The following is a 14,144-nucleotide window of genomic DNA, read 5'->3' on the forward strand; positions in this document are numbered from 1 at the left end:
AAAAAATCCCGACTACTTTCAGATTCACCGTTGAGGGCGGGCTTTTTTAAATTTTGCAGAGCTCCACACACCGTACACCAAAGACCGTACCACCACATGCAACAGCAACCTTTCTGCCATCGCCACCCAGCTGGGTGGAGCGCCGTAGTTTTTTTCTTTTTTGGGGGGGGGGGGGTATTAGCGTGTATTAAAAGCGGTTTTATACATGTACATTTATGTATATGACGCTTTGGACCGAAGACTTAATTTTAACAGTGTGCCACCCGTCATGTTTACTATCACTTTTATAAATACGAAAGGAGCAATAAATAAGGCACTTTTCAGTGCCCAGTAATTTTTGCTACAACATTTCCTTCCTCCATGCTACAACTTACAAGACGTACATGTACATACATGTGTGCTAGCAGGACGCTAGTTCATGAAGTCGACTCTCGTTTTTAATACGAGCACGGTTAAGACGAGATTTTGGTTAAGACGAGCAGATTTCGTTAGTCCCGACCGAAGTGTTAATACATGTACATGAGATGACGGTTAAGACTGCTTTATGGGCCTTATTCACGAGTTGGCCATTTTTGTCGAGTTCCTTGAATCATGAACATGGAATTCATTAATTGTTAAGTGTTGAATGGGATGCCGCCAGACTATTTTTGCAGGCACAATGCGGCCTTATTTTAGGCCAAAAAAAAGTCTCCGGATTCTGGTATTATAATATAAGCTTGCCCAAAAAGTGGTGCGGCGACGCAGCTTTTTTTTTTACCTGATTTTTTTGCTTCACAAATGTCCGTCGGCTGAGGACTGCAAACGGTGCCCGACTAAACTTAGTGCAAATATATGGGAGTCCAGAGAGGCCACATAAAGCTTATTCTCGACCATAACCCAATCTAAAAACACGTTAAAATTGTGCATCAGCAGGATTCCAGTCAAACCAGTGAGTATGGCGGTTTTTGAGACATCATCTTTCATTGAAAAAAAAAAAATCATTTTGCCGACGCGCATGGCTACGGCGACACGCGCGCATACCAGAAACCGGAGACTTTTTTTTTGGCCTTATTGTCAATTTTTTTTTTTTTAATATGGCTTTAAACATTAGGGAATGTTAATTACAAATTTTAAATAAGCGATTATCATTGAAGCAGACTGGAATATATTAGAAACTAAATTGCTTTCATTTCTCTTCGCAAGTTCTAAAATTAAGATTTTACCTCACTTTCAAATTAATATGGCCGACTCGCAAATAAGACCCATTTAGAAATGAATAAAATAATTATATTCCCATAAAAAAGTCATAAACATGGGCAATGTAAGATAGAAGACATGATTTACATCGTTTTATGATCAGAAAGGTACAATGTATCCACCAATACATGTACATAGCTCCATCTTTGCACTCAAGGGAATCAAAATACCAGTTCCAGATATACCTGGTTGAGGCCCCCCCCCCCCATGACAATGAGGCAGGCTCTCTTCCTAAATCAAGATTTAAAAGAGACAAACAATAAACAAACACATCAAACTCTTCTAGTTAAAAATTTTTTTTTATTGTCAAACTCCAAAATCACAACCACGAAATATAAAAATGAAAGATAAAACTACTTGGGTTGTAAACAATGTGCACATGCACTGTACAACTACAAGGGTAATTTTCCTTCAACATCGAGTCCATGTATTCATAAGATGGAATCTGTGTAAGGATGATGTAAATCAGTATAAAGTTTTGCCCTTCACCGACGTATAAACACTGTATACAATGTATACTCAGTGTGTACATGTACCTTTATATGCATTTATTCACAGGTGTTCTTAATTATTGCTTATGTTTTATCCTAAAAGTGATCTTGGTGCAAAATGTAATAAGTTGTAAAGTTACAATAATATTGATGTGCTCTACAAAATATCAAAATTTACAAATATTTAATCTGGAGAGAATAAGTCTGAAGTTATGTGTTAATGGCATAAGTCGAAAAAGAAAGATTACGAACAAGTAGAAAAATAGAACTTAAAAAGATATTACAGTCTCAGTAAAAGACACATGGTGCAAAGTTATAAAAGTGTGGTGTTAAATATATGTATTTCCTTCTCACTACAAAAACAAACACTGTGGGATAATCACAAACATCTAATTTACATGAGAATGGAACACTCAAATATATAATCTACGTACACATCTTTGTTTTGTCTGTTTCTGGTCTGTGGTGGGAAGACATCAAGCTGAATTATAGTACAAATGTACCACATGTAAAAATATCAGTTCACTCTTGGACATGAATTTTCAAGAATGAAAATGGATTAATAAAATGTAAAAATATGCACACACTTTCATTTTCTAGTCCTGAAAATCACACCAACTTTCAAATTCAGCGAATTTGCATTGATGAACATAGAGTTCACCTCAATAGGTTACATAAGATTATCCCACAATGACCAAAAAAAAGTAAATACAAAGGAATGCCAAAAGTATGTCACTTTCATGACTATGTGTGAAGCTAAGTGCAAAACTACATCAGTAGGAAAATTGACAGCTATAATATAAATATCAGTTTTCACTTTATTTTCTACATGTTAGTAATGATGTGATCTATCACTATAAATGAAATCATATTTTATGATTGATTAACCCTAACAGAACTCAACCCATCAACCCCCACGGCATGTATTGTTGGAATCTGTCAGGATGAGTACTGCAGTACCCCAGTAAACTGACAGTCTTTTAAATTGGGTTGGCACACCTCCAGAATCAAAGCCAGGAATGCATGTGAAGTTTCCCACAATTTTCCAGGCCGGGTATGGTTCCTAGTAAATCATGCTTGGGAGTTAGGGTTAATGGGACAAGTAGTGCATTCAAATATCTTCTCTCCATGTATTTTATAAGAATCAAAGGTACATTTCTGTCACTATATTATTAGCCTTTCGTTCATGAATGACAATAATTTCTACAATAAGAATTGTGTGCTTAAACAACATCAAAATTATATTTACACCAAAATTTGTCTTCATGCATATAAACTGAATAACAACAAAAGGTGGAACCAACAAAATTCCACAACTAAAAGAAATCAAACCTGCTTTTCAATAAAAGAAAAATCCATTCAAAATCTATAGAAGTACATGTAGCTGCTGTGAGATCTGCTTTAATTAAAGAGAAATCTTTGTTTTGATTGCAAATATTGCTTTCAACTCAATTTTAGGGGCTAATAACCCATAGTGACTGCTTATTTTCCAAAAGTATAGCATTGTATATTCCCAAGTGATTAAGAAGTGAGTGGAGCAAGTCAATAGGCGGAGTGGGAGGTGGCAAAATGCATGTTTATACTGCCTAGGAGTACATGTACATCTGGTTTTTTTGTTCTGACACTCACATAAAGTTTCCAATATAAACTGGTTAAGGAGCGCAGTTGGAGAAAATATGTTTCTTTCTATCAATGATGAGTAGATGTTAACACTCTCAAACATGTACAGGAAATTTTAAAAAATGAACTCGTTAAATTCAATCTGCATATAGTTCATGCTTCTTGCCACTATGCCTGCCAAGCTAGTATAACCATGTCAGAGTTTGCACGTTAAAAAAAACGGTCCAAAAAAAAACACACTTCAAGACTGGGACTTGACGATTGATCTTAGTTCAGCCATTTTGCCAGGACAGCAGCAAAGAGCGCCACCAAGAGGCTAGCCTTGACCATGTTAGAGCCACTTGGAGAGTCGACGTTGCACAGTTCGCCGGAGCAGCAGCGTTTGCAGGCCCCCCAAGCATCGTTGTGGCAGTTGTCCGAGTCAGAACAAGTCGTGTCCTTGGCCCCCGCACAGCCACGTCGGATGTACCAGTAGTTGGCATTTTCATTTGGGCCGCCAGATTGGAAGGTCTCAGACTAAAAAAGGAACAGTTGGGAGACTTTTACTTCAACATTTTTCATTTTCACTTTTTTTTAATTTTAAGATGTGGCATATAGCGGAAAAGCCATAAAACAAAACTTGCACAGCAAACTGTTCTCAACTGCACTGCGTGTACACTGTATATCAACGTACTAACTTATTTCAACTCTTTCAACATTTTGATATCATTTGTTTGCATTCTTGCTATTTTAATGTTAATTTCTGTGGTACATTACATGTATGTATTTATGTTATGTAGGTTGGTGCATGTTGGTGCACAATTCCTGCTTCCACTTTTTATTCTTGAATTGTTTTTCTTGAGAACTGAAAGGTAATACATAGCAACACCTCAGTTCTGTGCAAATGAATACATGGTTTTATTGGCCGACAGTTTATAGTAAGCCCTGCCCGAACTTTACTGGTTAAGGGTGATTTTGTGCTGTGGTATTAAATTTAGTGGCTTATTATTCACGGTAATAAACAGCTCTTTACACTGTGAACTGCCCTGTAAAGTGTACATGACATTGTAAAACGCAAAGATACAGCAGGTACACAGTATGCATGACTATGAAAGAATCACACTGCATTGGTTCTCTGCAAGGTCACTTTATTCATGGAGGTAGGGCTTTGTTAATACATAAGGCTCCTTTTTAACAATAGATCCTTATTTGCATGATGGAAGCCTGGGTGAAGCAAGGCAAATAGACTCATTGTTGGCATATTTGGGAAGTGATCTGGTACAAGGTACCCTCTGGAGACATGGGTGTTCTGAGGTGTGTGTTCGCTGAGCTGTAAAAACGTCACACAAAAATACCAAGTGTCCAGTGACTAATAAGAATTTAAGCATGACCACTGAAAAACACAGATTCATGCACTCATAATTGTCTTCTGCTCCCACGCTAATAGCAAATTCTTCTTTTCCTGTACAAATAAAGAGATTTTCTGGTTCGAAAAAAAGTGACTCATGACTTTCAATTGTGCCTGAATCTAAGATTATTAATACTTAAATGAGATTAAGGGGAAACATTTGCAATACTACATACAACTGATACAAATGTATATTTTAGATATGTACAAATGACATCAAAGCCAAAAGGCGTGTTTTTTGTGGGCTGGAACTCAACCTTTTGCTGTCCCAAGTCTCCATAAATTAGGGCAAGTAAAAAAACAAAACATGTTTAGTGTCCTGCCTTTTTGAAAAAAAGGAAGGAGGAGGCCCCCTTTTTTTCCCTCCAAAATGGACTTGACCGGGCTATTTTTCAAGATGGTCGCCAGTTTGTTTTTTTAAATTGCCGCCGCATGGACTCAGGAAATGACATACAAATTACAATTACAAACATTCATGCTATACATTCATAACTGTTTTCCTACAATGTAGATCTGTTTCCATAGACCTAACAAGTTGCTCTCCATACATCAACAAATTAAATTTGTTTTCTACTAACAAACTTTCAATTTGTCTATTTTTTTTGTTTTTAATGTTGTTTCTATTTTATTGGATTTAAAAAAAAGTAACTATTTTTATTTTAGGCATCCATAAACCCCTGTTCAATTAAATTTGAATTAAATGTCGCAAGTGTAGAGTAACTTTTTAGTCACAGTTAAGGTGGCACAATTTTTTTGCAAGGAGATCATGAACATAAATACCATGAAATTGAAGGCTGGGCTTGTGGGAGGGTTTCCTTGGAGTTTAAGCTTGACTAATCTGTATTAACAGGTGTCCAGCAGTCCAACTTTGATTGGAGAATGAACCATTTATTGTGGTCGTTCAGACACTGTTTTAAATTCCCTTAAAACACCGGTTGAACTCGATTCAGTGTAACTTACTTGCTAAAACGATGTCTGAACGCCTTTTTTATTTAGACCGAACCGAGTTGAACTAAAAAATAAAACAGCAACTTAAACCCCCTTGGAGGGAGGGTTTAGCGAATAACCAGAACGACATCTCCTAGTACGATGTCTGAACGGTTTTAGCTAAAACGCTTCCCGTTTAAGCCAGCGCAGTGACCCGGAGTTACGTAAGGCCTTCTCCGTGGCACGCTGTTCTACGTGGCGGATGTTCTACGTGACCTTAGAAACTGAGATAAACTACTTCGAGTTTAACTTGCAATACTTAAAATGATGTCTGGATGCTCGGTAGTTTTACTTTTAAGATTGGCCTCACGTGGTGAGCGACCGTTTTAACTTTTACCGTTTTAGCTAACACGGTGTCTGAACATGGCCTATGACTAATAGGTATGTAAAAAGACTCACATAGCAGTAGGAGGCGCAGTCCACTTCTGTAGAGTCTGGTGCATTCACAACATCTCTCCAACAGTCTGAGTCCTTAGGGTTGGCCTGGTCGTAAGAACATTCATAGCATTTCATCTGCGCACTGCACAGGGTGCCTGCAATGTTGAAGTGTAGAAGAAAAAACATGTCGCTACATGTATAGTATCATGCTTGAAATTCTGTTTCATTGGAAGTACTGTACAGTGTTACTGTACATGTCATGAAGGTCTAATGAAAGTCGGGCCATGTCATGAACATTATTTCAACTATTTTGGTAAACATATACATGTAGAACCATGGTAGAACCCTGTGGGTTTTTTTCAAGTTTTTTCATTGATGTAGTTGTAGTACATGTACATTGTATGTTTCCTAAGAATGTGTTAACAGTCTAATGGAAAACAGTCTGATTCCGAGACAAAAAATAGGCCTAATTCTCTGAAAGAATTCTATAGTACTATGAACTTAATCTTTCACGACATTTAAGATTCTTGGAAAGTTTCGATTTTGAGTAATTGAGGCAGTACTATGACCTTCTGCGAGCCAAAATTTATCATGTAAATCAAAGCGAGGACGCACAGTAGAATAACCACAAAGGAATGTTACCAATCACTCGCTGTAACTGTTTACAAATTTATGCAAATATGCCTTTAAACATTGTGTAAAAAAATATTAAAAAAGAGACTTTAGAAAACTGTGGAAGGCCCAAAAACTGAAAGCACAGGGACTTTCCACAAGAATAAAATAGTTGTCGTTTAAACTTTGCATTGCATGCACTTACATTCTGCTTACTTTCTAACAAAATGGAGTTCTTCAAATTTCATTAACATGAATTCAATACAGGGAGTATTTTGTACAGCATCTTGCCTTCAAAAAATCAGTCAAAAAATGTATGGCTAATACATTTTATATTTTCATGATTGTGCACTTAAAAGATGCTGCTAAGGAGAGTTTAACTTTGGTCAACCACAGCATAACTGAGATTAATTTAAACATACCGTATGAATCAAAACGATTTGTAGTCGAGTACTTTCGAAGTGCTTTGTTTATTATCGGAAATTGAGCCGTTTCTTGTGACCAACTCAAGAGAAACATTGACAGTCGACAGCAAAATGAAGTCAGTGTTAGAGAGAAAAAAAAATTAATTTGAGACTTTGGTTACATAAAACCACTTTTTAATTAACCTTTTGAGACAGAAGTACCCTAAAAGTACTGGGCGAGTACTTTCCGAATACTTTGGTCTTACTGTCCAGTGTCTGCATTATGCAGCTTTATCCATACCAAACCATTTTAATCTCTGGTAGCTAAAGCTGATACTCGGAAAGTACTCGACTACAACTCTGGACTTACCGAGGCATGCTAGAAGGGCAAAGGTGAAGAAAACTGAAGTATTCATGGTTGGAACTGGCACAACACTTGTTTGAGGTAAGCTGTAAGTGAAGAAAAAAAAAGGAGTACATGTACTAATTTCATGCCAAGATTCAACTTCATTTCAATATTTGGTTTTGCCCTTCACCAAACATGCCAAAGTATAAAAAAACTGTATACTCAGTGTGTCTCTCCCCCCCCCCCCCCAAGTGACAGTGAAAAAAAAAAATTCATGCATGTCCCAATTTGTTTTCAAGACTTAGTTTGTGGGCCAAAAAACTCAATTTTCACTATTCTGGTCACTTTGTGCTCATTTTTTTCTTTTGATATAAACCATGTAAACCAAGTAGTGGAGTACAATAGTAAATATTTCCTTCAATACCTGGTACTGTGGGAAAAAAAGGTCTATATTTATCGTTTAAATCTGTTATGACATGATCATAAAGGTTGTACATTGTACATTTATTTACCCCACTAGATCTTTAAGTATATATGCACTCTGCCCGGGCTTGTTTATTTTACACTGCGAACAATTGACAGTCAAACAGAGCAACAATAAAATTTCTTTTAAGCAGGTTCAAAGATTCCTCTTAAATCCACAGGTGGGGCACCAAAAAAAGAAGAAGACAATCTAGAGGTAAAATGTAAGATTATATATGGTTCTGGGATGTTGACCCTTCCCTAGGTAGTGAAATTTTGACGCTGTTCGCGACATATTCGTAATTGAATAACTTTAATAAATGAGTGGTACTTCTTTCATTAGTCTGAAACAAGTCATGTCTGTTTAGTTTAGGCCAACAAAAAATCTGCTTCCAATTACATGGCATTTGAAAATAGTGTAGGTACATGTAGGTTAGAGAATTTTTTTTTTTGGGGGGGGGGGAATTTTCTTGTGTGCGATCATATGGAGGTGTATGCCTGTAGTCAAGGGTAAAGGTAGTATTTGATGGTTTTCAAGGTTTTTCCTCATTTTCCCCCAAAAAAATATGGGTAGGGGCTGTCAAAATAGGGTAGGTACCAGAAGGGCAACCGGAAGCAGAACTATTATTTTGTTTGGCCTTAAAGAAACAAAAACAATCAAATCAAGTATGTTTCATATTAAACCTTAATGTTTTTGACATTAGAGTTTTCAAATATTTCATTTTCAAAATTACTGAAAGATTCTCATGCTCCTATCAATATCATGATGCACCCCATGACCCCAGTAATGGTGTGTCATTGTCTAACAGTGGGTCATCCTTTTGTGGAATCTATGGGGCCGTATCATACGTCCGACGCCTCATAGGTCTGACGCCTCATAAGTCCGACGCCTCATAGGTCCGCCGCCTCATAAGTCCGAAATCAAATGAATTAAAATGGACAAAATCATGGGTGATCAAAGTCATCCACTCAATGAGCGCTACACATTCAATGGTTCTGGCATCAGGTTGCGTGTGCCATGCACGAACCGAGCACGCTTCTGTCAGTCATTAGTACCAAACTCCATCCACATGTTCAACCAACTTGTCAAGAGATAACACGACCCTTGGTTATAAACATTTCTCCATACCTTTGTAACTTTTAACTTAAGCCGCAGTCAGTCATAGAATTAGAAATTATTTTGTGTATATTGTTGTAGTTATAGTAAAACTCGGGAACTAGGGCAGATTTTATGGACGGAAACCAGTTCAAGCTAGTTCCCGACTCCCTATTATCGTTCGAAATGCACTTGTGTTTACAAACGTGCTCCAGTCTATCATTATCATAATCGATGCATCGCGCGTGCTCGGTAATGAAATCGCACTCGGAATACGGGGACCATCGAATGAACGCTGGGCATGAAGACCACATCCCGTCGTTCAAACATTAACACGAGTCGGAAATTTAACGTGTTCATGATCTCGAGTAATCCCATAAATGTGACTGAAATACTGGACTACCTCTGTATATCAGTCACAGAGCCACGTACGGCCTGTGAGCGGAGCGTCCCGTTGCTAGGGCAGCCGAAAATTAATTAAAGATCGAAATTATTTTGTCAACAGAAAATCAACCCAGCTATTGTATGACTGCTAAATAGCACAAAATCTTTAAATTTGGTACCTTCAGAGGTCTAGTTATCCAAAAATCATGGTAATTCGTCAAAGAATGCAGACGGTTTTGAGCAAGCATGGCATCGCTGATAGTGATATGTTTCCCGGCCACCATAATAATAGTCGAGAGGCCAAAGGGGTCAGGGAACAAGGGCTTTAATCATCTACTGAGCGTGCGTCAACTTTGGCAAAGCGCACCCCGGCTGTTGCCTGTCATTCCAAAATCTTTGAAGCCCTCTGCAGTGCAGCGCGCCCTCTTGTGTGTGCTCTTCATCCGTGGTCGCGTATTGCATCCGGGCACTTCACAGAGCGCCAAAGATTTTGGAAAGACAGGCAACAGCCGCGGTGCGCTTTGCCAAAGTTGACGCACGCTCAGTAGATGATTAAAGCTCTTGTTTGGTTCCCTGACCCCTTTGGCCTCTTGACTATTATTAGGGTGGCCGGGAAACATATCAGCGACGCCATGCTTGCTCAAAACCGTCTGCATTCTTGCTTTGACGAATTACGATTTTTGGATAACTAGACCCCTGAAGGTACCGAATTTAACGATTTTGTGCTATTTAGCAGTCATACTAGTCTATAGCTGGGTTGATTTTCTGCTGACAAAATAATTTCGATCTTTTATTAATTTTCGGCTCCCCTAGCAACGGGACGCTCCGCTCACAGGCTGTACATGGCTCTGTGACTGATATACGGAGGTAGTCCAGTATTTCAGTCACATTTATGGGACTAGATCGCAGGGGGGAGCTCTCGGAATTGAACGGGAAATTTCACTTTTCATCCGGATCGTAAGTAAACTTCAGTACAACCATCTTAAATATTGATGCCTACTTGTACCTCAGGTGGCGTATCTAGTAATGTGGAGGCCGTTTTAAAGGTGAAATCTAATGTTTTTGTTTGGCAATGTTGGGTTTTTGGGTCAATGACAGAATTGTGTTGCTCGGCATATAAGGATTAGCTTGGACCCTATTATCGCCAGACCATGTCCGAATGTTAAAAAGGCGATAAGTTGGGTCCAAGTTTATACTCGGACTACAGTCCCATAGGGTTTGTGCACAGGGTGACAAGTGATGTCTGATGGCCAGATAGGCTAGTATTAGCCCCACTAGTGTGGCCGTCGGTATGCTGCGCTGAACCCAAGGCCACACACCGTGGTCTGCGCACTACTGAGGACGTTTTCATAATTTTAACAGCGAATTTCTTACATATGGTTGTATTCTACGATGTCCCAACTTTCACTTCTGGGATGCTTGGGTGTAATGATGTTCAATTTTCCAAGATATTCTTGAATCTTTCTGGAGCCCATATGCACTCGTGAAACGTCTGGTGATGGCAGCCATTTTGAATGTGACAAGAGATGACCTCAAGCTGTGACGTCGCGTTTATGCAAATTGCTTGTCGAGCGAGGGCGCGAGTTGCAAATGCGACGGCTGTTTCCTGTACCATGCATTTATCGTCTGGGGGCCACGTGCACTGATCTCTATTCAGGATCTACGGCACAGGAAACAGCCTTCGCATTTGCAACTCGCGCCCTCGCTCGACAAGCAATTTGCATAAACGCGACGTCACAGCTTGAGGTCATCTCTTGTCACATACAAAATGGCTGCCATCACCAGACGTTTCACGAGTGCATATGGGCTCCAGAAAGATTCAAGAATATCTTGGAAAATTGAACATCATTACACCCAAGCATCCCAGAAGTGAAAGTTGGGACATCGTAGAATACAACCATATGTAAGAAATTCGCTGTTGAAATTATGAAAACGTCCTCAGTAGTGCGCAGACCACGGTGTGTGGCCTTGGGTTCAGCGCAGCATACCGACGGCCACACTAGTGGGGCTAGGCTAGTATTAGTAATAGTAGTATAGGAATCTTTCCCAAAATCCTACCCTCTAATGAGCGGAAATCGACTGAGCTGTCGCACTGCTCGGCTAAAAAGTAGGGAAACAAATAATTATAATTATATACCTGCGTGCCTATCATAAAAGTATCGTAGAGGGCGCTAAACAACCATGTACGTATGCGGCATGCGGATGTTGTTTGGGCATGTTGGGAGAAAACAAATTCGCCACCCGGACCCGCAACACCACTAGGCCTAGTCCGAGTAACTTGGACCCAACTTATCGCCTTTTTTAACATTTGGACATGGTCTGGCGATAGTATCGCCAGACCATGTCCAAATGTTAAAAAAGGCTATCGCCAGACCATGTCCAAATACAAGTTGGGTCAAAGTTACTCGGACTACACTAGGCCTAGGTTAGGGCTTATCTATTTGTGTAGCTCCATGTTTTTACTATGGGCCTACTTTAAGTACTTACTTGTTATAATATATTTATCGATAAAAATACAGGACGAAAAACCAACGTCTATATCACAACAATTACGATCACGTTCGAACACCATAAAGTACTTACCCGCAGTGCAACCGAAATGCTGACGCGAAAGTTGACGACAAAACTGCACACGCTGCGGTCGTTTTGTAAACCTACTGCGTACCGTATCGGGATTTAGCCGCGTATTGTGTTTTTAGGTGGCTCGATTTGCACTGGTAATCGACATCCGAGCCGTGTCCATTCAACGTACGTACGGAGGCAACTGGTAACCGCTACCCTATTCATAAACAAATGACTTTACGAATGAGTAGCACATGTGTCATTTATTTGTAAATCCGGGTCGGGTGCATGGAAACTTCCAACCACAAAGTGGGGAAAGCATGTAGATTTTTTTGAAGAAATCCGGGTCAAAAATTGATGTTTTTATAAACAATCGATGTTGTACTTATTTTTTGTTTACTATTCAAAGAAAGCCGAGATAAGCAAGCCTTATTATTTTGCAACTGTACACAGTACATGTCAACATGTGGCAAGTAACCAAAACGATTAAATAAAAGACTTACCTATTGGCCAATGGATCATGCTGCACCCTTTTGGTGTTATTTTATCACGACCCACCCAATATGGGTGCAACCCTGCAATAAAATTCCCATAGTCACTAGTGCTAAAATGCGCATACTTTAAAATTCTTTTAATAAGGCCAAAAAAATATATATATTCGGTCTCTGGTCAGACGCGGCCACGCGGCTTTTTTTTTTTTTTTTTGCTTTTTTTTTTTTTTCTTCAAGCTTGGATTGTACGACAAGGTGAGTACTATTTTGCATTTTTTTGGTGTCCTCATGTACATTGGTGTCCTCCATAATTTGCCTTGGTGCTTTTGATCATATGCCTTGGTGCAATTTCCCATTCCTTGGTGCTCTTTGGTAAAAAAAAATTGAGGAGGTGCGGAAATAGAGGGCGCTGTTGGAGCTACCGCGGAACATTTATGAAAAAAAAAAGATCGACGCGCATGCTTAAAATCGACGCGCGCGCTGACCAGAGACCGACTTATTTTTTTTTTGGCCTAATACTCAGAACTCTTACAGGTATTCAAGCTGCACAGAAAAATGTTGATCAACTTGTCATCGTTCATTTTCTTTTCATTTTTTGGTGGGTTGACCGTTGACTTTTCGAGATACTCTCACCCAAAGAAGACGACCCCTATTTTCCCCAAAGCGGAAAAGTAGCTATCTTGAAAAACGACCCCCCCCCCCAACATGACAAAATAGCACCACTTTCGAACCCAATAACATCCAAAATACTCAGAACTGGAAGCCCAAAGTCCGGGCCAGAGGTTCATTACCATATCTCTTCAATTCCCCAATTTTATGGCTCTCAAAAATCTCTGATATAGATAACTTTTATTCAATAGCTCGGCGGATGGATTTTTGGCCTACTTACAGGCGTGCATCCATGTTATGTCCCCTTTCAGCTAGCTGAACTTTACTGGACATTTCGCTAATACCCCCCCCCCCCCCCCCCCCCCCCCCCGCCCTGCAAACAGGACGCTGGGATACTCTGATAAATTCACGCTCTGATTGCTTGGATTTTGCGTGACTGCAGTGACCTGCGCGTCATCAAAGTCATGACTCTGCAAGGTTTAAAACGGCCGTTAAGACTGATTCATTACTCTTTTATTCCATTTTAGAGATGTTTTTTTCTCGTTGAAAAGCATAATAATGTAGGAAATGCTGTTAAACTTATCTGTGTTGTAAATTTACAATTCCCGTCACTCGCTCAGGCTCCGTTTCGAATCACGAACGCTCGCGGATTGCATTGATGCGACGCTCACAATTTTGTCCACATGGTCCGCAATGAAACAGAAATCTCATCCGGTATGGAATGTGCGCAATTTTATGAGAAGTTTTCGGATGGCATTTGCGCACGTTGTCTAACTGCGGTCTTGAACAGCTGCAGCCAGATGCTTTATACATAGGTCATAGGCCACTTCCTTCACAAGATTCTGTGAAGCTCATCTTAGTATTCGCTCGTACCCCCGCCCTGCAAACAGGACGCTGGGATACTCTGATGAATTCACGCTCTGATTGGTTGGATTTTGCGTGACCAGTGACCTGCGCGTCATCAAGGTCATGACTCTGCAAGGTTTGAAACGGCCGTTAAGACTGATTCATTACTCTTTTATTCCAGTTTAGAGATTTTTTTCTCGTTGAAAAGCATAATAATGTAGGAAATTCTGTAA

At 39.5% G+C, this 14,144-nt stretch overlaps 1 protein-coding gene across 2 annotated transcripts; it reads right to left on the reverse strand.

The window, feature by feature from the left end:
• Window positions 1–1,516: 1,516 nt before the first annotated feature.
• LOC119740588 lies at window positions 1,517–12,183 on the reverse strand. 2 transcript variants are annotated; one of them, XM_038215936.1, is made up of 4 exons: window positions 11,987–12,183; window positions 7,486–7,565; window positions 6,121–6,254; window positions 1,517–3,863 (listed from the first exon to the last, which is right to left on the reverse strand). In XM_038215936.1, exons 2-4 carry the CDS (start codon window positions 7,529–7,531, stop codon window positions 3,615–3,617), a joined length of 429 nt encoding a protein of 142 aa, XP_038071864.1. In that variant the 5' UTR covers window positions 7,532–7,565; window positions 11,987–12,183; the 3' UTR covers window positions 1,517–3,614. The 2 variants fall into 2 exon arrangements, with proteins under 2 accessions (XP_038071864.1, XP_038071865.1); XM_038215937.1 differs by lacking the exon at window positions 11,987–12,183 and adding an exon at window positions 11,891–11,980.
• Between the last annotated feature and the right edge of the window lie 1,961 nt (window positions 12,184–14,144).

The sequence above is a fragment of the Patiria miniata genome, unplaced genomic scaffold (genome assembly GCF_015706575.1).
Source record: "Patiria miniata isolate m_02_andy unplaced genomic scaffold, ASM1570657v1 HiC_scaffold_5, whole genome shotgun sequence".
In the NCBI taxonomy this organism is placed as follows: domain Eukaryota; kingdom Metazoa; phylum Echinodermata; class Asteroidea; order Valvatida; family Asterinidae; genus Patiria; species Patiria miniata.